This window comes from Macaca fascicularis, chromosome 15 (genome assembly GCF_037993035.2).
Source record: "Macaca fascicularis isolate 582-1 chromosome 15, T2T-MFA8v1.1".
NCBI lineage: Eukaryota > Metazoa > Chordata > Mammalia > Primates > Cercopithecidae > Macaca > Macaca fascicularis.
In genome coordinates, this window is record NC_088389.1 from 123,746,422 (window position 1) to 123,767,625 (window position 21,204).

At 44.7% G+C, this 21,204-nt stretch overlaps 1 protein-coding gene across 11 annotated transcripts in view; it reads left to right on the forward strand.

Annotated features, from left to right (window-relative positions):
- FAM120A (family with sequence similarity 120 member A) overlaps nucleotides 1-21,204 on the forward strand; it is a 114,922-nt gene that overhangs the window by 38,322 nt on the left and 55,396 nt on the right. For all 11 annotated transcript variants that reach the window (XR_012424916.1, XR_012424914.1, XR_012424915.1 and 8 more), the window contains 2 exons: nucleotides 8,088-8,216; nucleotides 9,390-9,486. Coding sequence is in view for 6 of the 11 variants with exons in the window: in XM_005582268.5 (XP_005582325.4) it covers nucleotides 8,088-8,216; nucleotides 9,390-9,486 (226 nt within the window). In the remaining 5 variants the exon portion in view is untranslated. The remainder of the gene's footprint in view (nucleotides 1-8,087; nucleotides 8,217-9,389; nucleotides 9,487-21,204) is intronic.

A 21,204-nucleotide genomic window follows, 5' to 3' on the forward strand; every position in this document is an offset into this window, starting at 1 on the left:
TTTCCTTTCCCTTGACTGTTATAGTAGAAAACCGTGGGCCTGCAGGGTGCATTTGGTGATTCCATAGCTTGGAGGGCTTGGTCAAAAGCACAGACTGCTGGGGCCAAGGACTGTGGTGGTGACAGTTTCTTGGGGACCACACTTTGAGCTTCACCCACCTTGGATGACCAAGGAAGCATTTCTGCGTCCTCAGCCCCCGGACCTGTGCTCCACTGTGTCCTCTCGGGGGCTCCCTGAGAGACTGGGGCAACGTTTTGTCGCCAAGAAGAATGTGAGCTTCTCGAAGTCAGGAAATTTGAAGGGTTGTTCTGTGTTCCTTTTTTCTAGCACAGGCGTCACCCATGAATGAATATTGGCCAAATCGAGCTTCCGTTTCCCTTCCTTGAAATTGCCAAAATGCAGAGTACTTGCCCTTCACCGTTTTCCACTTGGTAATGAAGTGGATCAGTTCTGCTTCAGCAATGATACTTTGTGAAACTTGCATTTATATTCATTTGCATTTTAAATGAGCAGCCAAGAGACACTTTGGGAGCAGTGGCACCAACAGTCTCAAAATCATTTAATCATAGTTTTGTATGGTATATTTAATTAGCTTATACATCCCACAGGAATATGACCGAGTGGATTTTAGAGATTAGGTTAGACCCTGTCAGATGGTCCTGTCTAGTGGTACATGTTAGAGAGCTTTGAAAGACTTTTCAATCAACATATTACATGAAAAGGAATACTGGATTTTATTGAATCCTTTGAGTACTGTGGCATGTTGGGTTTGATTTAGCAGTTGGAATATTACAAGGTAAGTTCATTTAAACGAATTCACAGCTGTAGAAAAAAGGTTTGAGTTTAAAGATATAACCAAGAGTGAGATTGCAGATTTTTAAGCAGTGAAATATTAGAAAACAATGAATAAATAAATAAATGCTTCTTTAAGAGGGGCTAAATTATTTCTTATTTTATTTCAGAAACCAGGAAGAGATTGTTTTCTTTGGATTTCAAACGTCGTTATAGTGTAGTTGTTTCTTAGCTTCCTTAAGGTGCCCCTTGAGTGCCTGAAATAATTCACTGAAATCGGTGACTCTAAAGCGTCAAAGATCTTTTCTGTCTGGAGTAGCCACCATGCAGCTTCAGTGAGGGCTTCCCATTGAAGTCCCCTTTGAGGACGTGCCTGACAGGGTTTCCATGGACTTTTTTGTTGTTGTAGTATGTAGTATGGGTGCCAGCCTCCACTCTTCACCCGTAATACAGGCCTGGTAGATAGATCGGTGAGAACACCTACTGCTTGTTCTGAAAGTTACGCCTGGGGGTGTCAAGCTGCTTGGAGATGAGGCCAAAGGCTCACCCTGCGTGGCTGTAGCAGAAGTCCAGCCAGTGCTCCCAGCACCACCCATTTGGGAAACAGGCCCAGTAGTGTGGCCAGGCAGGTGTCCACACCACTGACCCAGCTCCAAGATTGCAGCCTCCTGGAGGTTTTTTTTTTTTTTTCAAAAAAAGCAAAAACAAAACAAAGGTTGTCAAGAGTGGCCAGAGGACTAGAGATTGTCATAGGGGACAACGGGGTGCCACCGCTCATGGATTGTGACATGTCAGGGAGATAGCCCTGCGGCGTGCTTGTCTGGGTCAGGTTTGGTGGCATTCTGCATTCAGCAAAGCCCTGCATGCTATATCCATCTGTCAATGATGACTGCAGAACACGTTTTTCAGTAGGAAATGATGAGGAGATTTGGGGAAAGATGAGCTAAAAGTGAAAATCTTTCACATAAGAGGATATTTTTGCATAGAGACAATCATCAATTTCTACCCAAACAGTATCTATTATTTAATGATTCTGCCTGGAAGCAAAGGGGTAAGCTGAATCTTTCAGAGGTCTTTCCCAGTCCTAAATTATTTTCTTGACCTACAAAGCAGGCAAAATTTCAGTCACAATTGGTGAAATTGCTACGCAGTGACATGAAAAAAGCAATTGATCATAAGCATTTGCTTGTTAATTAAGTTTACTTACTCTCCTTAGAGATAGAATGTACATATGGTTCTAGCTCTAGATATGTCACAATTTATTTGACTTTTGTTTTTTATTTTTAATGTTAAGTATTTGGGCTAAGATTTAAAAAACTGATTAAAGAAAGCTGAGGAGGAAATAAATGGGACATTAATTACAATATTTTATACGCTGTCTCTAAGCAGCAGACACTTCACTTGTTTAGTTTGAGTGTTAATTTTGTTTTTATGAATAGGCAAGGACACATTACTGTAACCCTCCTGTGTAGTTACTGCTGTGATGAGATGAACCACGTGCTATTTTAGAATCTCAGGGAAAGTTAGCAACACTGCTGATGACGCTTTTCATGGACGAACAAGTCTTGATGTGTTTTTTCCCAGTTGGAAGTATATTGATAACTACCTTCATGTGTGTGGTGTTTATACAGGGCTGTGTGTGTGGGGGTGTGTGTGTGTGTATATGTATAGGGTTATGTAGATAGATAGCATAGAAATTAACTTCTCATACATATATGCTTTTATCGTGTTAAAACATTTAACAAGTTTCTAAAGGATTTATCCTAGAATACCTTTTAGTACCAAGATTCCCTGGTATATTTAAATAAAGACATATGTCCAACTTTCCAATCTATCCGTCTTCTTCAATTTAAAATGTCTCATGTAAAGTCCATCCATATGTCCCTCTGGTGTTGCATTTCTGTCTCCAGCCACTTTCTCATGTGGCAGGGGTGGGATTTGTTGATGTGACCAGGCCCTCAGGACAGCACCTCTGACTGCTCCTGCACCTGGGTAGCGAATGCACACCAGGTCCTGACCCTAAGGATTAAAGACGACGTCAGGGAGCTCATCCTGGATTGGCTTTAGAAGGCTAGATTAGGAGCCATCCAGGAGGGAAGCAAGCTTGTCTCTGCACAGGCTCGGGGCTGCCTGCGGAGTCAGGTGGTGGAGGGTGGCTGGTGGGGAAGGTAGCTGCATGGTCAGCAAATTATAAAGGGCCAGTGTTTTCGGCGTTAAACCAGAGGTAGCATGTTTGATGTTATTGAGCTGCTCAGAAGGATTTAGGGGACACTTTAATTATGGCACCTGTTTACTTCAAGGATCTTTTAGCTGCATGTTGTAGGGCTGGGGATAGTGATGACAAGGATGTCCACAGGAACAAAAGCAGCGGTTTCTGTTGTTTTCTTTTGAAGTGGGATGGGAGTGAAGCAGGGCTGCCCAATTACTTGTGGTGTCATGGGTGTAAGCCATCGTCATGGGCTGCACATGCCCCTGGGAGACAGGAGGCCCTGTACCCTTCTCTGTGAACTTCTTTACTTCTGGGGAAAGCCTGTTGCTGTTCCCGCCTGCTCTGGCCCGGGAGGCTGACTCGTTTGCTATGCAAGGCCCAGGCTCTCCGGGTGCTGGTGCCTGTTGCAAAATAAGAAGCAATGGTGGCAAAATGTCCACCTCCCTAAATTAAACCACAAAGGTTAGGACCAAACTATTAAAAATATGATCTTTGAGTGGTATGGTCTTGTTTTTGAGTGTATTTTGGCATTGTGTTCAAACCAAAGTTTATTCCAGCCGATTTAATGTACTATTTTCTAATAACAACTCTGTTTTAAACCTTCCCATCCATATCAAACACAATGATGTTGAGGTTAAGAGGGACCCTTTCTCTAAATGAAAATATGATACTTATTCTATATAATTTTGGAGGGCCCAAAGATGTGGAATCAATGTATTTGTAAGAATTGTATTAAACAATCTTCATTTGATAAACAGTACCTTACAATCCTAATGCTATCTATCAAAGTTGAATGAGGGCAGTTTCAGCATCAACTCTTGAACGGTAGCTAAACTAACAAGAGAGTACCCAAATGTGCTCTAAAGGGAGCAGCACCGGCTGATGTTCTGCCGAGTCTGTGAGTGTCCAGGACCCAACTACAGGGAGATAACAGGCAGGTGCTCTGTACCCAAGCCCTCACATGGTGACCTGCCTCCCTCCTGGGGGCCCACTGTCCCCCGGGGGCTTTCAGGCCCTGTGGGTTTTGGGCAGAGTCCCAGCAGCCAAAGGGCCATTTGGGAAAGGCTGAAACTTGGGTTCACAGTCAGCCAGCTTCTGTCCGAAGTGGTCATTTTCTTCCTGGAACTCCTGGAGCGGGCTGTCAGTGGGTCCGGCAGCCATCCAGTCTTCCTGGGCCCTTTCTTATGGAAGAGGATCTCCCTCTGAAAACTAGAAGTGTCTTCCTCCAATTCCTAGTGGTTACAGGTCTGACACATGCAGTTTAAGTACTAGTGCACCTTGCGAGGTCTCTGCTCGAGGTCCAGGCAGTAGGTGTCCTCCTGCGTGAACTCCTACTGAGGCCCCATCATGGGTTCTCAGTGCAGTTCAGGCAGAGCAGGAAGCTTCAGCTGCAGCTTTGCGAGCTCCTTCCCCAGCTGTGCCCTTGTGCCCTGCAGAGAGGCCTGCTCACCCATCAGACTTTGGATTTGTGCTGTGCGTTCTTTACTCCTTTGGAATTCTTCCCACAGTTGCTTATCTGTTGCTCCAGTCTTTCCTTCAGGACATTTGAAGGATGCACCTAAGTCAGCATCACCATCCACATTCTTTGGAGGAACTTGTAACCGGGATGCTAGCGGACCACCATATCCTGCTTCCCTGTTCCCCTCCATTTCCAAGTCTCCATCTTTCACGTGGTCTCTACTGCTTTCCAGCAGATGCAGGATGCTTGGAGAGGTGTGAGATAGGGAGGTCATTCACCTCACTCCAGCATTCATGGCTTGTTCCATCGTTGTCTGTGCTTGCTCCGGCCTTTTCATCTTCCCCTTCTTGTCTGCAAGCATTGCTTCCATCTCACAATTTCTTGGTCGGGCAGCTCTGCAGGTTGCCAGTGGTCAGTGCTGTCATTCAGATCATCTGTGCTTTGCCCCAGAAGATCTTCTCCATCGTGCTGTGAAGCATGTGGGACCTGCTTTGTTCAGTCACTTGGGGAAATCCAGGAGGCCTGCTTGTCTGTGCTCTTTCAGAAGCTCACCTAGGTCCTGGTAGGAAGACCTGCTTGTTTCATTTGGAACTTTCAAGCAGGGGGTTTGGAGTGATCGAGGACTGGCCTCTGGCGCGGGCAACATTAGGCCACCACCAGCTTGGGGTGCTAGCCGCATCTTGGATCTGGCCGTTCTGTGGACCTCACCCTGGGCTGAATACCTTTGAGCCGACTCTTCTTTTCTTCCCACTGTGGGTCATGAATGTGAAGGCCACCACAGCAGTGCATGCCCAGATCACGCAAGGTTTCCATAGATTCACTGGCACTAGTTCCAGGATTCTGTACATCACTAGTACTGCTGCCTACAGGGGGCCCAGCAGCAGCTGAGTAGCCATTGTGTGGTGGGCGGCAGGCCCTCCGTGGCTGCCAAGGGCTCTGTCTCCACTTGCTAGTGGCCTGTGGGCCACAACTGACCCCTCGGAACCCTGTGGAGGGTACTATCGCTAACATAAACAAGGGCTGCCATGACAGATGTGTGAGAATTAATATAGTACTATACATAAAACGCCTAAAAGAGTGTCTAGCTAAGATATGTTAGCTAATATATCATCGTGATCCTCAACAACAACAAAATAATAGTAACCTAATACACCGTTATGACTCACTGGAACATGTCCCTGTTTTGTGCATTTCTCACTCACAGAGACTTGGAAAGGCAAAGGCACTTACCAAAGGGGACTCTGCTGTTCTGCAGCCACCTCCTCACATACATGGAGCCTTGGAGAGCAGGGGCCTGGAGGGGAATGACAGAGAAGTCATGTCAATTTTAGGTTTCCCAGTACATATAATAGAAATGTTTACACAGTACTGTAGTTTATTAGGTGTGTAATGACATTACGTCTGAAACACAAGGTACATCCCTTAATCAAAAATACTTTAGTGGGCCGGGTGCAGTGGCTCACGCCTGTAATCCCAGCACTTTGGGAGGCCAAGGCAGGCAGATCACAAGGTCAGGAGATCGAGACCATCCTGCCTAACACAGTGAAACCCCGTCTCTATTAAAAATACAAAAAATGAGCCAGGCGTGGGGGCTGGTGCCTGTAGTCCCAGCTACTCAGGAGGCTGAGGCAGGAGAATGGTGTGAACCCAGGAGGCAGAGCTTATAGTGAGCTGAGACCACGCCACTGCACTCCAGCCTGGGTGGCAGAGTGAGACTCTGTCTCAAAAATAAATTAATTAATAAAATAAAATAAATAAAATACTGACCTTGCCTTCTTTAAAAAAAAAAAAAATACTTTAGTGTAAAAAAAATGCCATGATCTCTTGAGTCTACAGTGAGTTGGAATCATTTTGCTGGCGGAGGGTCTTGCTAATGGCTGCTGACTGATAAGGGTGGTGGTTGCTGGAGGTTGGGGTGGCTGTGGCAGTTTCAGGAAACTGGACAACATTCAAGTTTGTCACATCAGTTCACTCTTCCTTTTATGAAAGATTTCTCTGTAGCCTACGATGCTATTTGATAGCAGTTTACCTACAGTAGAAATGTTTTATGAAGTTGGAGTTAATCTCAAACCCTGCCACTGCTTTATCAACTAAGCTTATGTCCTATTCTAAATCCTTTGCTTTTATTTTGACATCTTTGACAGCATCTTCACCAGGAGTAGATTCCATCTCAAAAAGCTGCTTTCTTTGCTTGTCCATAACAAGTATTTCCTCATTTATTCAGGATTTATCATGAAGTTGCAGCAATTTGGTCACATCTTCAGGCTCCACTTCTAATTCTGGTTCTCTTGCGATTTCCACCACATCTGCAGTGACTTCCTCCACTGAAGTCTTGAACCCCCTCAAAGCCATTCACGAGAGTTGGAATCAAGCGAGTCTTCCAAGCTCCTGTTAAGGTTGATGTTTTGACCTCCTCCCATGAATCATGAATGGTCTTAATGGCATCTAGAGTAGTGAATTCTGTCCGGAAGGTTTTCAATATACTTAGCCCAGATGCATCAGAGGAGTCATTTTCTATGGCAGTTCTAGCCTGATGAAATGTATTTCTTTAATAATAAGACTTGAGTGTCAAAATTACTCCTTGATCCATTATGGGATGAGGAATGAATGTTGTGTCAGCAGACATGAAGACAACATTCATTCCCTTGTATATTGACATACAAGGGCTGGTCCCTCTGCAGGCTCTCGGGAGGATCCTGACCTGTCCAGCCTCGAGTATCTGAGGCCCTGTCATGCTGCATCACTGCCTCCTTTCTCCAAATTTTGAGGACCCTGTGATTTCCTTGGGCTTGTCTGAATAATCCAGGATAGGATTCTTATTTGGAGATCAGCTGACTGGCAGCCTTCATTGAATTTTGCCACGTAATGCAGCATATTCACAGGTTCTGGAGAGGAGGATGTGGACAGCTTTGGGAGGTCATTGTCCTGCCTACCACAAAGCTCTTATTATGTGGTTAGTCTTCTTTTCAACCTGTTAACTTATGTTTTTCTGGTATCAGCTGTGTTTGGCTAATGAGATGTTCCTACACTTTATTTGATATTCTTTGTCACTTTCCTCAAACATGCCCCTCAACAGGTAGTGATACCATTTTTCTCCAGTTGGAGCTGAAGTTGGCCTTTGAAGGTGGATTCAAGAACTTGGTAACTGCATTTATGCTTACAGTTTCAGGGAGTCCTGGGCTGTAATCTAAAGGTCCTACTGGTGCAGGCCTTCATCTTTACTGGTTGGTGTTGAAAGAAAGGGAGTGAATGGTGGCTCCAAGCCTTCTTTCTGGGCTGCTTTGTGCTTCACTTGTTATGGATGTAGGTCCTGGGCTTGGAATTAATTGCAAACAAGTCTTGGACTTCTCAGAAGTGGTGGAAGGCTGTCAGATGCTCTTTTCACCCAACACAGTTTAAGCAGCTGAGTTGTATTTCATCCACTGAAAGGAAAATCTCGTTCTTGAGCTTCAAAATGTGAACCGCTCAGGGAAGTCTTAGGGCCAAGATCTCACAGGTGGACAATCATCAGGCGCTGATAAGATCTTAGATAGTAGCTCCTTGTTGGAATTTCTGGCTCCTGCATTCAGATTAGCCTGGTTCTGGTTGCTCACCATCCACTGTTGACACCTGCGTTTGTTTTCTCAGGTCCGGGCCCACCAGCTGGTCTTGCCACCTTGCGACGTAGTGATCAAAGCCGTTGCTGATTATGTACGCAACATTCAGGACACCTCTGACTTGGATGCCATAGCTAAAGATGTTTTCCAGCATTCACAGGTAAAAAAAAAAAACAAAAAACAGATTCATGGGATACGACTTTGCATAGTAGTGTGGCCAGGTTTGGAAGAAGGGGACTTGTGGGTGCAAGCTGACTGGATGGGTCTGAGAGCTCTTGCTCAGGCCACTGGAAGAAAGCTGCAGGTCGCAAGGCCGAGGCTGAGGTAGCCTGGTCATGGTCCCTGCCAGCCAGGAAGTCTCAGCTGCTTCACCCAGCTTTTCCAGCCTGAATAGAAGGAGGGAGATTCAGTTAGACGGTTGGTGAGGTCTGCTGCTCATAAGTTCTCGAGCTTAATAGAATCTGTATTTCAGAGTTTTCAGAATATGGACTGTATCAAGTCAGTCATATGGCATTATAAATCTCTGATTTGTCTGTTTTCTTCAGGTGATGGTCAGGGATTTTCTTCTTTTTTGGGGAAGTAGGTATGCCAACAAGTTGGCATCAGTAGAATAGGCAAGGCTCTGTGAAACTACTGCCTTGTCTCTGGAGAGCTGAAATCTGGCCAGGCACGGTGGCTCACGCCTGTAATCCCAACACTCTAGGAGGCCGAGGCGGGCGGATCACCAGGTCAGGAGTTTGAGACCAGCCTAGCCAACGTGGTGAAACCCTGTCTCTACTAAAAATACAAAAATTAGCCAGGCGTGGTGGCAGGCGCCTGTAATGCCAGCTACTTCGGATGCTGAGCCAGGAGAATCGCTTGAAACCGGAAGGCAGAGGCTGCAGTGAGCGGAGATCACGCCACTGCCCTCCAGCCTGGGTGAAAGAGTGAAACTCCGTCTCAAAAAAAAAAAAAAAAGCTGAAACCCTGGGTAGGCACATCCCCAGTCTGTCACTGCCGTCCGTTCCCTTGGTGCAGATGGCTTGAGATTCGTCTCCGGGCAGGACCAGAGACCGAGCAGAGTGGAAGTCAGAGAAGTCCTAGAGCTAGAACCCAGGGCCCTGACTACCACGTTGGAGTTCTGCTCTTATAACTACATTGCTTTAAAAGAGTTCACATTTGGTTTGATTCTTTTGTAATAATCTCTGGATTTTCCCTGAAAGTTTTAACGTCATTCTAAATTCTTCTCTTGAAAAGCTGCAGAATATTATACATGTGCTGAATTATAAAAACATTGTGATACACATGACCAGTGGCACACTCATTTATGAAGGTTTTCCTGCCTTTATTTCAGTCTAGAACAGATGACAAAGTTATTCGATTTAAGAGAGCAATTGGATATTATTCAGCGACTAGTAAGCCTATGTCATTTCATCCACCACATTACTTAGGTAAGTAAATAAAAGCCTGTGATCAATATTGACCATGTGATAATCCAAATAGGTTTAAATATTCACCATATAGTCTTGTAGGTTTATGTTTCTGAAACATGATTTTCTGTAGTTATGCCAGTAAGTATAGCCAAGGTTCCTGGGCAGACTCAGTAGCAATCCCTGAAAACATTGAGGAGGAAGAGAACTTAACAGCCTTCGTAGGATGAAGAAGAATCAGAATCAGAGGGCATCGTGCAGATGAGGCAGCAGGTCGAGGGGATGTTGATGTCTTGGCAGCTCTGAGATATCTGCTTCTAAATACAGAATTGCCTGAGGACATAGAAGAGCCTCCACAACTGCAAGTGACTTCATAAATGCAGTATATTTGTAGTTTCTCTTTTCTTGACCTCTGCCTTTTTTTTTTTTTTTTTTTTTTTGAGACAGAGTCTCGCTTTGTTGCCCAGGCTGGAGTGCAGTGGCGCAATCTCGGCTCACTGCAAAGCTCCGCCTCCCGGGTTCACGCCACTCTCCTGCCTCAGCCTCCTGAGTAGCTGGGACTACAGGCGCTGCCACCTCGCCCAGCTAATTTTTTGTGTTTTTAGTAGAGACGGGGTTTCACCATGTTAGCCAGGATAGTCTTGATCTCCTGACCTCGTGATCTGCCCGCCTTGGCCTCCCAAAGTGCTGGGATTGCAGGTGTGAGCCACCACGCCCGACCTTTTTTTTTTTTTTAATTCTTTTTTGTTGTTGAGCAGAGTCTTGCACTGTCGCCCACACTACTCCCAGGAGTGCAGTAGTGTAATCTCGGTTCACTGCAACCTCTGCCTCCCAGGCTCAAGTGATATTTGTGCCCCAACCTCCTGAGTAGCTGAGATTACAGGCATGCGCCACCATGCCCAGCTAATTTTTGTGTTTTTAGTAGAGATGAGGTTTCACCATGTTGGCCAGGCTGATCTCGAACTCCTAGCCTCAAGTGATCTGCCCATCTCAGCCTCCCAAAATGCTGGATTACAGGCATGAGCTACCACGTTCGGCCTGTGGAAGATCAAAAGTTAATTCAGAGATTTGAAATTGGGAAAAAAAATATTTATAAGCTGTTAGCCTGAAGCCTGCTTCATAATGACCATCTTGTGGAGGTTATAAAGCACTAAATCGTAAGTAGAAGTATGAGGAATAGACCCCAACTCTCGTTTAAATTGTGTTGTTCGCTTCATATAAGTTAACAAAAGAATGAATGCATGTACAAGAGACTTTTACTGGAAGGAGACTTTTTGTTTATTTGAGAAGACTAATTCCAACATTGAAAGTGGCCTTAGGAGCTGCACCTTTCATTTATTCAAGCATGGTGTCTGCTGTGTGCTATTGGAGATCTGGGCATTGGAGATCAGAGGCATGGCACTGGCTTTGGCTGCCTATGTATGTGGCTGGGTGGTAGACAGGGAAACGTGGCCTGTGCTGATGCCCTGTAATAAAGGAGGTACGGCTTGTAACTTGGAGATGGGCATGGGTGGAGGCCAGGGCTGCTTGGCCCTGGCCTCTCCACTGGGAGGTCAGTAAATGGCAGCAGCCTCCCGGTGGGGCTCTTGGCTGCTCTCTCGCTCCCCTGCAATCCATTTTCTTCCCAACAGCCAAAGTAATGTTTAAAAATGGCAATTGGACTGTGCTACTCCCATGCTTAGAATTCCCCACTGGCTTTCCATCAGACTTGGAATAAATTCCCAACTGCTTACCTTGCTTCCTCCCCGTGATCTGAGACTGCTGGCTCCTCACTCCTGAGTGCAGCCGCCTTTCTTGCCTTGCATGAACTGAGGTAGCTTCTGCCCTGGGCCTCTGGGCCAGCTTTTGTGCCTGGAGGGCTCCTTTTTCTGATCGGCTTGTGTTTGTGCCCTTCTGATTTGTGAGATCCAGGCTGTCATGTTCTCCAAGGTCTGCCTGGCTTTAAATCTCTGCACACTCCTTGGCTTCTCCTTTTCACCACCACCACCCCTTCCCCCGTCACTCCCCACAATGTGAAGTCTGGGGTAATGAGGGCCTATTAGTCACCTTTATTTTGCTTATCCCCAGTGGGTAAATATTTGACTGAATGAATTGATCCACTTGGTTTTTAAATCAAGAGAGTAAAGTGATGAGATGTGTTTTAGGATTAGTTTTGGAAAAGGGGGCACAGAGCATCGGCAGGAGGGAGACTAGCTGTATGCCGTTTCATCAGTTAGGATGAGGCATTATGGGACCAGATCGTGGTGTGTCTGCTGTATACCCTGCATACAGAAGATGTCTAATAATTGCTTGTGGCGATGATGGGGAGCATGAACGTTGCCACCTGTGGCCTACTGCCTCCTGACCTTGGGCTCCCTATTTTATTAGAATGGGGTCTTTATGTGAATATTAAAAGAGAAGGAATATGTAAAGTGCTTTAGTGAAGTACTTGTTCAATCATTCAATGCCCTTTTAGATCATTCTGCCTATGAGAATAACAGATACCGTCTGATAGTAGATACTGTCATTATTCTTCTCGTTGGCAGAATGCCTTCAACAGGCACGGAATGACTGGGCATTAGAATGAGCAGTGAGGAGCCTGAAAGGAGCGCTCAGAGGTGGGGCTGGCAGCCTCCTGTGTTTCGCTGACATTGTGCTCCTGTGGGACAATCTGTATGGCAGGTGTGGTTTAGAAAGTCCGTAGAGTGTACTTGGGACTAGAAAATCTGCTTGGGAGACAATTAGGAAGATAAGTATGGAGAAAGGCAGCACACTTAACATTTGGCATTGATCTGGGCTCATGATAACAATCATGAAGATGTTTTGAATAGGCAAGGTGAGTTAAGTTTGAATATCTTAAAAATATGTTCTGCCAAGTGCTTTTGTGTTCTTATCAAATTATTAAGATTTTAGGTAAGTATTTTAGAGATGAAGTTTACTCAGAATTTAGTTTCACTTTCATTTTCACTACTGGGTGGCTTACGGAGAACAGGAAAGTAACTGGTAGAGTCTGGGATGTTTGGGATGATAGTTGCAGGCAGCTTAGTGTAGGCATGAACTGCCTCTAAATCCTCCTGTACAGCTTTCCCTGATGCTTCTGGGTGTTGCAGAAATGCGGGTTGTATGTGAAGGGACTAACAAAAGTACAGGCACAGAATGACAGCCAGGCAGGAAGTTTGGGCAGTGTAGAATTTTAAGATGACTGGTATGCAGTCTGGAATGGCAGGAGGCAAGCTTGGAGAGAGGCTTCAGGCAAGATTGGGAAGGACGTTTTGTTTCAAGCTACATACACACAATTTGAAACTAGCAGAAATGCATTCTTGTAAAAATAACTTTAGCTTTTTTCTGATAACTCTGAAGAAACATAAGTTATATTAGCTCTCATTGATTTTTTTCCCCCTGCATACTACTGGAATCCTACCAGTGAAACTAACAGGATGAAGACTGGAACCTAAGTTGAAAGTCTAGAAGGAACAACATGGAGTCGGTGGGACCCTTTTTGGCACCCCAAGTTAGAACCCACAATACATTTTTCGTAGAAATATTTTTATAAGTAATAGATAGGTCCTAAGTGGTGTTTGGTGATCTGTCATAGAATCCAACCATAGTCCATTATGTTATTCTACAGGAAGATAATTCAGAATTTTGAATAACCAATGTGGGGATATCACTTTCTTGTTATATTAGAATTTGTCTTATTAATCATTCAGAAATTGGAACGTGTGTAGAGTTTTGGAGAAGTTTTAGGGTAATCGTATGATCCGCTTAGAGAGCATGGCTATAGGGGAAAACATGGGGCGAGTTGATCTAACCAGAGGTTTCTAAACTTGGCTGGAATTTTAGATTCCACCTCGAAACTGCTCTTTCAGCATCTTCATTGGGCCTTAGGAATTTATATTTTTTTAAAAAGGAATGTTCCTAGTTAGATACCAGTTGGCCTGGCTTTTAGGAACCACCACTCATCCTCTGTGCCTTTCCTTGTACGCCTGTAAATCTATCTGCAATATTGAGAAAATCACCTGAGATCTCTAAACAGTTATTGGGTAGTGTAGAGTTTTTAGGAGGACACACACACACACACACACACACACACACACAGACACACACACTTGCAGTATAGTCTCCCAGAAATCATGTATTTTGAGATGATTTTGAAAATAAGTGGTGATGAGATACATTTTTAAATTTTATTTTTTAAGCATTCACTATGTCATAATTACTAAGCGAGGACCTGCGTATCTGGAAATGATTGTGATTTGTTCTTTCTGTCACATGTAAAATCTGCCATAGCTCACCAGGAAATCACCAATGTAAATGCAACACGAATAAGATATGTGATAGTTGAGATTTCAAAATATTTAGTTCCCTGGTTAGACCAGTTGCTTAAAAATCATTGGTGGAATTTACAAAATAACAAGTAACACAAGTGTTAGGGTCTCACCTCAGATCTGTGGATGTGGAATCTGGGCACAGATCCTGTGTGCAGGTGAAATTGAGGCTGAAGAAGCATCCACTGTGTCATTGGCCTTCCTTAGTGAAGACAGTAAATGAGCTCCTACTGCACATTTTAATTGCACATTTGTTAGAATGGTTAACATAGAAAACACCAATAACACTAAATGCTGGTGAGGATGGGTAGCAACAGGTGGTGTTGCTAATGGGGATTGCAAAAATGGTACAGCTACTTTGGAAGACAGCTTCGCAGATGTTTACGAAATTTCCAAGTCATGCTTGTTGGTGTTTGCCCAAAGGAGTTGAAAACTTATATCTACACAGAAACCTGCACACAGATATTTAAAACAACTTTATTCATAATAGCCAACACTTGGAGGCTACCAAGATGTCTTCAGTAGGTCGATAGGGAAATAAAGCTTGGTATATCTAAGCAATGAAATAATCAGCACTAAAAAGCAATGAGCTATCAAGCCATGAAAAGATGCAGAGGAACATAAGCACATATTACTAAGTGAAAGAGGCCAACCAGAAAAGGCTACATACTGTGTGATTCCAACTATAGGACATTCTGGAAAAGGCCAAAAGTATGGAGGCAGGAAAAAGATCAAGGGTTACCAGAGGTTGTGGGGAGGGAGGGATGATTAGGCAGATTTTTAGGGCAGTGAAACTATTCTGTATGATACTGTAACGGTGGATACATGGCATTGTACATCTGTCCATATCCAGAAAATGTACAGCACCAAGAGTGAACCCTAATGTCAACTGTGGGCATTAGGTAATCATAACGTAGCCAGGTTTGCCTCATTGATTGGAACAAATGTGTCACACCAATGCAAAGTGTGTCCTCTGCTCAAAATTTCTGTAACCTTGAAACTGCTCCAAAAAAAAGGCCTTTTTTGTTTGTTTGTTTAAAGTAAAGGGCTGGTTGATTTGTGGATTTCATGACAGGCAGTGCGCTGGGTGCTGAATGGTGTGGTAAATAAGAGAGCAGTTACCTTTGCCCCTGCAGATGAATGCATAGTGGGGAAGTGAACACCTGGGAATCCTGCAGGAAAGAGAACAGGAACTTTAAGGAAGATCAACCTGATTGAATCAATCTACGATTAAAGTGACGATTCTGATTGATTAGATTATTGTCGAGTGGGATTTGGGGGTTCAGTAGGCATCTAGCAAGGTGCCAATATGGGAGGAAGTGTATTCCATGCAGGGGAGGTGGCATGTGAGAGGTCCTGAGGTAGGAGGACATAGTGAAGAAGAAGAGGAAGAAGAATGTGGCCGAAGCACAGAAAGCAGGGAGAGTGGTCAGGTGATTCTGAGAACGGTAGTGCAGTTGCCAGGCACCACCTTGGATTTTAGACTTTAGTCTTAGAACATGAAATCTCATGGAAGAATTTTTACCTGTAAAAAAATGATTTTGTAACTATCATACTACAATGTGTTAGTCTTAGAACATTACTAATATCTTAGCCCTCTTATATGTCTTCCCTGGTTGCACTCCTCGACTCTCTACCACCCTCAGTTTTGTATTATTCTCTGCTTCTCTGTATAATTTTATGTCTGTATGTCTGGATACGAAATAGTTTCATTTTGTTTGTTATGAAATAAAATCATATAGCATGTACTCCTCCGACTTGCCTTCTTAATATTTATATTATTGGGTTTCATTCATGTTGGCATAGTTCATTTTTTAATGCCGTGCAGCATTCCATTGTATTAATATATATTCGTCCATCCTACTGTTGATGGAAAATGGACTGTTTCCAGCTGCTTGCCATGATGGATAGTGCACTTGTGAACTTTGTTTCATGTGACCTGATGTGCACAGGAGTGGAATTCCAGGGAACCTCCGGGGTAGGGCTCTGCTCAAGCCTCTGCTGCTGCCGGACACGGATGCACCTATTTATTCTCCTGGCAGAAGTGAAAGAACTCTCTTGTTGCTCCACGTTTTTTTTTTTTTTTTGGGGGAGGGGGGCTAGTGATTATGAAACTATATCCTGTAAAAGTTTCAGTTTGCATTTCCCTGATTACTAATGAGGTTGAGAATCTTTATGTTTATGGACCAGTAGGGTTTCTTCCATTGTAAAATGCTTGTTCATGTTGTTCGCTTATGTTTCTGTTGGGTTGTTTTTCTTTTGGTTATTCATAGGGATACTTAATATATATATTGGATGCTAGTCAGATATATGGACTGCAAATAAGAATCTCCCAGTCTGTGGCTTGCATTTTTCTGTCTTCATGATGTGCTTTGATATCAGAGTTCTTAATGTCAAATACATGAATTTTTCCCTTTATCGTTTGTACCTTTAAGTCCTATCCTGTATTTATGGTGAGATGATGTCATGTCTGAGATTTGCTTCATAATAATGCAGTAGTGGGCAAAGAAGGGTGGAAGTGCAGATGACACACAATAGGCCGTGTGCTGGTTGATTTTGAAGGTGGTTGGTAGATACATGTGGCTCATAATACAGTTCCCTTTTTTCTTGTGTATGTTTTAAAGTGTTACATGAGAAGGAGAAAAAACGTAAAGGAAGAATTCCTCCCTAGCCTGAGGTGACAAACATTTTGTCTTCTAAAAGTTTTATTTATGATTTTGCCCTTTGATTCTACCTGGCACTGAATTTTGTTTATGGTTTGAGTAAGGGAATTCAGTTTCTTGTTCACCGTGTGGAGAACCTGTTACCTTAGTATTGTCCACTGAGAACGCTGTCCTCTTCTGACATATCGAGTGTCTCCATGTGGGTCTGTTTCTGGGCTCACTTCTGTTGAATTTCTGATTATCCTCGTGCCACAGAATTACGCCATTCTAGTCACCATAGCCTTGTAATAATACTTGATGTCTGGTTGGGCAAATGTGCCCATGTAATATTTCTGCAAGAGGTTGAGACTGTTCTTGATCCTTTTCACTTTTATATACATTTTATGATCCTTGTGGAGATTTTGATTGGAATCACACCAACTCTGCAGATCAATTTGGAAAGAATAAAATCTTTATTATTGAGTGTACCAAAGAAAATGTTACATTTCTCTATTGATTTGAATTGTCTTGAATATCTTTCCATAAACTTGAATTTTCTTCATTAAACATTCATAACATCTTTCATTAAAGATATTGCTAAGTATTTATTTTTGGGTGCTATTTCTATGTGTGTCTTAAATTATATTTTCAAATTAATACTGTAAGTTGATTTTATCTTAACAACTTTGCTCAGTTCTTATTAATTTTCATAGTTGATTTGTATCTTGCTTTGGCTGATTGTGTCTTCTCTAGTATCTTTTTGATCTCCGTGATCCTCTGAGCCAGCTGTGACTTAGGGCATGATTTTTTTTTTTCTTCTTTTTTTTTTTTTTGGTTTTCAAGATGGAGTCTCGCTCTGTCCCCCAGGCTGGAGTGCAGCAATGCATTCTCAGCTCACTGCAACCTCCACCTCCCGGGTTCAAGCAATTCTGCTGCCTCAGCCTCCCAAGTAGCTGGGATTACAGGCGCATGCCACCATGCCCGGCTGAGTTTTGTATTTTTAGTGGAGACGGGGTTTCACCATGTTAGCCAGGCTGATCTTGAACTCCTGACCTCATGATCTGCCCACCTTGGCCTCCCAAAATGCTAGGATTACAGGCGTGAACCACCGTACCTGGCCAGGGCACGATTTTTAATAGAAGGTGTGATGGTGACTGTTCTTGTCTAGCCCTTGATCTTAAGGGGGAGTCTGATGTCTTGTCATCTTAACCCTTAGCACTGTCTCCTCTACCTTTTCCAGATTAAAGAAATGTCCTCATGAAAGAGTTTTAATCTGGGAGTGGTGTGCTGAGGTATGCAGTTGGATTGCTCAGGCCTCAGTGTGCCGAGGGGATCGGGGTGGTTAAGGGCAGGTGTAGGGAAAGGAGTGGGAAACTCTTTCAGCATTGAGGCAAGGCGTGGTTGCAGTCCCTGGGGCAGGTTCTCCTCTGTGGGAGGCAGGAGTGCTGGGTGGATTTTACAGATTTTTGGGAGATAGAATAAGTAGATAGTAGATAGTGATGCTTGATTATAGAAGCTCAATGAAAAGAATTCTGGGGAAATGGCTCCCAGAGTTTTGGCTTGAGCAGCTCAGGTGAGGATGCCATTAATGAGATAAAGATGATTGGAGGAGGAGCAGATTTGAAGGATGGTTTTGGACACGAATGTTGAGGCGCCTTCTAGGATCCCGGTGGAGATGAGAAACGGGCGTTAGAATGCACAGGTGAAACCAGAGTGAGGAGCTAAGCTGGAGTGCTGGGTTGCAGCTTTGCTGGTGTGCAATGCTGAGAGGAGCCATGGTGGTGGAAGTGGAGGATAAAGAGATGGCGCCCCTGGGGCCGGATGCAGGAGGCGGATACACAGAAAGAGTGGCACAGCGAGGCTAGGGGAGATACCCTGTGCACAATTGTTAGCAGCGCTGAGTTCTGAGAGGCTGGGCAGGATGAGGGTGCCGCCTGATAGGTGGAGTGTCAGAAGGACCACTCAGGGCAGGCTTCTGCTGAATTTGGGGCTCCCAAACCTTGTGTATGTACAGTTGGTTGGCCCTCAGCAACAGGCAGTAGATCCTAGGAAAAGTCATTTTTAGCTTTCCTTCTTCCTCAGTGTAGAAATTCATAGAAGAGGATAGGATGGGTGGCAAGCTCAGGCCTCTCTCCAGTCATTTCCATAAAGGGGTGGGGCTTTGAAATGCAGGGGAGAATTAAACAGGTTGAAGTCGTTACGGGGATGATGAATGCTGAGAGAGATGGGTTAACGGTACAGAAGGGATGGTTTTGGTGCACATGTGGTTTTACAGTGGAGGTAGGGGAGCTTGATCTCTCATAGCAGACAGCCTCCTGCTACCTGGCCTTTTGAAAGTCCAGCCTCCACTAAGCAGCATGGAGAGGTCACAGAGTGAGCAGACCGAGGGCAGATACGTAGAGCAGCCAGAATGCTGTGTGTCAGAGAAGAAATTTGCAAAATAGGACCATGTTGAAAAAGGTGCTGATCAGCACTAAGCAAAGAACAGATGCTGTTCAGCAACCAGGATGTTGTAGAGCAACCTGGTCCCAGTCACAGCAGCACAGTGACCTCTGGATGTAGCAGCTGCCAGGTGCTTGGGAAGGGCCCCGTGGGGTGTTTCATTGGTCAGGAACCTGTGGTCAGCTTGTGTCCTGACAGGTCCCCAAGGCTGGTCACATTCTACCAGACCAGACTGTGTCCGAGGGATCACCTTCTTGCAACGCCCAGTGACTGACCTGGATGGCTGAGTGGTCTGGGGTGGGCACTGCTACCTCCAGCTCGGGCAGCCTGCCCAGGAGAGGGAATTCATGTTGCGAAAGTTACTTGTGACAAACCTGAGGGAGAAGTCGGGCTGGTCCTGGGACTGGTGTGCTGGGCTCTGGCCATGGGGAGCCTGCCGCTGCTTTGCTGTTGGGCATCACTCCATCCTGACTGAGAAGGGCTCCTGTGCTACATGAGGTCTGTGTGTCCGGCTGCTCCCCTGACTTTTCCTCAGAATAAACAGCCCTACTTCATGTGTCACCACAGCCCTGATCCCTGTGTCGCATTGCTCAATAGATAGTGTTAACAGTTATTTTGAAAATACACGTGCTCTCTCTCCAGTAACATACCCCCTAGAATCTGAGGAGAAGATGAGAAAATATCCCACTTGGAAGCTGAAAAGACAATATGTAAAGAATGGTTTTAAATGCCGGACAACTGATCCTAAGCTGTGGAGAAAAGGTGTTCAGCCTCCAGGGAACCCAGTGGCATGCCACTCAGACCCTGGAGGTCTGAACAGAGCCCACTGCAGGCTCTGGTGAGAAGTCTGTAGTGTAACCTGCCTGAGACAGCTGAGTGCTCTAGCAAAAGGGCCAAAGCATAGAGGCAGGTCCTCTAGTGCGGAAAGAATGGAAATGTGAAAGAGACCACACGGTGGCCCACACTGCCCCAGGCCATGCCTGGCTGACAGCTGGACGGCTGGACCCACCTGGACCCACCCGGTGGCCCTCCTGTCCTGTTGTGGTCTGGGCAGAAGAGGAACCCCTGGGGCCTCCTGCGGAGGAGTGGGCTCAGCAGGGGACATGGATGGCCTCGGGGGTTGGGACTGACCAAGCCTGGGGGCTATGACCCGTAAGCGGGGCCCATTATAGAAGCTGGGGATGACTTTCTTATTTTCTCCAGAGGTAGTTTGATACTGTGCAGTGTGGAGGTGCCGTATAACTTAGCCATGTCCCTGCTGTCATTGTCAAGAACGTGTTTAGATTTTTGCTACTATAATGATTAAAAAAAATTTTTTTTCACGAGGTATTCAATATTATACTATGGCTGTATTTTACTAATAACCTTAAAAATTTGACATTCCTTAAAAATGTGTTATATTAGGCCGGGCGCGGTGGCTCACGCCTGTAATCCCAGCACTTTGGGAGGCTGAGGCGGGCGGATCATGAGGTCAGAAGATCGAGACCATCCTGGTTAACACGGTGAAACCTGTCTCTACTAAAAATACAAAAAATTAGCCGGGCACGGGGGCGGGCGCCTGTAGACCCAGCTACTAGGGAGGCTGAGGCAGGAGAATGACGTGAACCCACGAGGCAGAGCTTGCAGTGAGAGGAGATCGCGCCACTCCAGCCTGGGTGACAGAGACTCTGCCTCAAAAAAAAAAAAAAAAGTTATATTAAATCCTCACTTTGTCCTATAGCTTTGCTTACTAGACTTGCCCTTTCTTATTTTTATACTAAAGTTTTGTTGTTGTTGTGATGAATAACTGTTAAAAACAATAGAAGGAACAGGAGAGTGAGTGGTGGCATACCTGCTTCAGGTTACACAAATGGCAACCTGTGCTTGAGGTCAGTCTTTATAAAAAAGAGATGCATCAGGCTTTTCTGAAAGTCATGTACAGCCCCCTTGAACGTGTTTTTATATTTCCTCACCTCATACATATGCAGTAATTAATACATTGCTTTAATTTTAAATTAAATGCTGTATTGGGCTTACTATTCTGCACTTAGTCTTTTTGAGATGTGTCCTAGTTCATCTTGATGAGTTTTTATCTTTAAAGCTGACGCAGATGACGTTGATCTTAAGCCCCGGAGGCTGACAGAATAAAGGGCACCAGAGGGAAGTCAGGCCATTACTCTCTTTGAGTAGAAAGGCCACTCATCTTGCGCCTCTGGTCCAGGATTCCCAAGTAGAAAATTGGATTCTCCTGCTGGTGCTGGGGACTTTGCTTTCAGTGTCTGCTCTGCGACCTTTCACTCCATTTTCAGTGAGTTCGTGGTAATTAGAGTGAAGTAGGAAGTGACACAGGCTGCCTGATCTTGTGGCCA